At 40.2% G+C, this 2,849-nt stretch overlaps 1 protein-coding gene across 1 annotated transcript; it reads left to right on the plus strand.

The window, feature by feature from the left end:
- Window positions 1–730: 730 nt before the first annotated feature.
- Window positions 731–1,669, plus strand: LOC110285900 (olfactory receptor 5AN1-like). The gene has a single exon (XM_021152363.1). The coding sequence runs from the start codon at window positions 731–733 to the stop codon at window positions 1,667–1,669; it is 939 nt and encodes a 312-aa protein (XP_021008022.1).
- The last annotated feature ends 1,180 nt before the right edge of the window (window positions 1,670–2,849 follow it).

Consider the following 2,849-nt stretch of genomic DNA (forward strand, 5'->3'; position numbering starts at 1 on the left):
CCTTTGACCTTATTCCTGCTATGGTGCTGTCCAACTAACAAAAATATCCTGAAACTGAGATAATCCTTCCTGAAAGTCAAGAATGGGCTACCTATTTCCAGATTGGCTGCTTTATAGGAGGACTTCCAAAGATTTGGTCCTTGATTTTATTGGACACACATGAATAATTCTATCACTATTTATAAATTTCATAATACTCTAGGCTACTTTTAAAATGTGGTTTAAATACATTAGCAAAGTATTTGAGAAATTCTTTGCAATTGAAGATCTTTCCCTAAATGAAAAAGATAATAAAAATTACTAAAATCATAATCTGATATAAAATGATTTCATATTTATTTTGAAAGAACAACACCTACACTGACATGAGACTGAAGCAGCAATTACTCTCAGGAGTGTCAGTAAACCACTAACACCACTTATTTCAGTCATGCCTGCCATTTGTTTCATAAGCTCAGCAATTTAATGGGTGCATTAATAAATGTTTCCAGTCAATCTTTAATTATCTTCTTAAATCCTCATGACAGTAGATGAATCAGGTAAGATCTAAAGAATGAGCAGGTTTTCATTGACAGCTGGAAAGGAAGCACTGGGTTCCTCCTATGGAAAGGTAATGTACTATTACTCTCAATCCAGACTCAGAGAAAGAGATAGAAAATGTTATTATTCCCCTTGAACCAATGATGTTTTCTTTTTCTCCTCCCCAATACTAACCAGGATTACCAAGACAATGATTAAGGGAAGAAACATTACTGAGATCACGGAATTCATCCTCCTAGGATTCTCTGATTTTCCCCAAATCACAGCACTGCTTTTTGTTATGTTCCTCATCCTGTATATTACAACGCTGACCTGGAACCTGTCCCTTGTTGTTTTAATAAGGATGGACTCCTACCTCCATACACCTATGTACTTCTTCCTCAGTAATCTGTCCTTTATAGACATCTGCTATATCTCTTCTACAGTCCCAAAGATGCTTTCCAACCTCTTCCAGGAAAAGCAAACTATCAGCTTTGTGGGCTGCATAGTTCAATACTTTATGTTTGCCACAATGGGACTGAGTGAATCTTGCCTCATGACAGCCATGGCCTATGACAGGTATGCTGCCATTTGTAACCCTCTTCTGTACTCATCAGTCATGTCACCCACACTATGTGCTCAGATGGTGATGGGAAGCTACACAGCAGGAATCATGGGCTCTCTATCTCAGGTGTGTGCCTTGCTGCAGCTCCACTTCTGCGGACCTAATGTCATCAGACATTTCTTCTGTGACATGCCCCAGCTGTTAAATCTATCCTGCACTGACACTTTTTTTGCACAGATAGTGCTCCTTATATTAACAATGTTGTTTTGTATTTCAAATGCTTTAGTCATCATAATATCCTATGGCTATATTGTCTTGTCCATTCTGAAGATCACTTCAGCTAAGGGTAGGTCCAAGGCATTCAACACTTGTGCTTCTCACCTGACAGCTGTTTCCCTATTCTACACCTCCAGTGCTTTTGTCTATTTTAGTTCCAGCTCTGGTGGCTCCTCCAGCTTTGATAGATTTGTGTCTATCTTCTACACTGTGCTGATTCCTATGTTGAACCCTTTGGTGTATAGTCTGAGGAACAAGGAAATCAAAGATGCTGGAAAGAGGTTACAGAAGAAGCTGGGATGCTGCTAATAAAAGAGTCTGAGATTTCTGGCAGATTTTCCCTACAAACTATCTACTTATGTGGAAAAAAAGATTCAAAGTTATAATAGCCATGTGAACTGTGACTGATTTGATGCTAATGAAACATAAGCCTTGTAAGTCCTGTAGGTTTATCCTTTCCGTGTTACATTAGAGACAAAGTTCGTAGCTGTGATGAAAGGGTGGACCATTTAGAGACTGCCGTATCCAGGGATCCATCCCATAATCAGCTTCTAAACGCCGACACCATTGCATACACTAGCAAGATTTTGCTGAAAGGACCCAAATATAGCTGTCTCTTGTGAGACGATGCCGGGGCCTAGCAAACACAGGAGTGGATGTTCACAGTCAGCTATTGGATGTATCACAGGGCTCCCAATGGAGAAGCTAGAGAAAGTACCCAAGGAGCTAAAGGGATCTGCAACCCTATTGTTGGAACAACATGATGTACTAACCAGAACCCCGGAGCTCTTGTCTCTAGCTGCATATGTATCGAAAGATGACCTAGTCGGCCATCAATGGAAAGAGAGGCCCATTGGACTTGCAAACTTTATATGCCCCAATATAGGGGAATGCCAGGGCCAAAAGAATGGGAATGGGTGGGTAGGGAAGTGGGGGGCGCTATGGGGGACTTTTGGGATAGCATTGGAAATGTAATTGAGGAAAATATGTAATAAAAATATTAAAAATTAAAAAAAAAAAGAAATAGCTTTTTCGCCGGGCGTGGTGGCGCACGCCTTTAATCCCAGCACTCGGGAGGCAGAGGCAGGCGGATTTCTGAGTTCGAGGCCAGCCTGATCTACAAAGTGAGTGCCAGGACAGCCAGGGCAACACAGAGAAACCCTGTCTCGAAAAACCAAAAAAAAAAAAAAAAAAAAAAAAAAGAAAAGAAATAGCTTTATCTGTTATTATTTATCCACAGTATTTGTGAAACAACCAAATTTATAAGTTTTTGCTGCTGCAATTAAAGACTTTCAGCCCTGGGTCCTCTCCTTACAGAAGGCTGGAAGCATCTCTGGGTTTAGAACTCTTGTCTCACAAATGGCTCAATTTAGCTGAATAAAGACCTGGTGAAGACCAATGTTGTTCTTTATTTCTGAGCAAGAAACCTCTTGTTAGAAGGAATAAAATTAACATTGACTTGGTTGTGCCTCCTGGGGAAAAATACTTT

The sequence above is a fragment of the Mus caroli genome, unplaced genomic scaffold (genome assembly GCF_978045245.1).
Source record: "Mus caroli unplaced genomic scaffold, Mus_caroli_1 scaffold_20, whole genome shotgun sequence".
NCBI classification, from domain to species: Eukaryota; Metazoa; Chordata; class Mammalia; order Rodentia; family Muridae; genus Mus; species Mus caroli.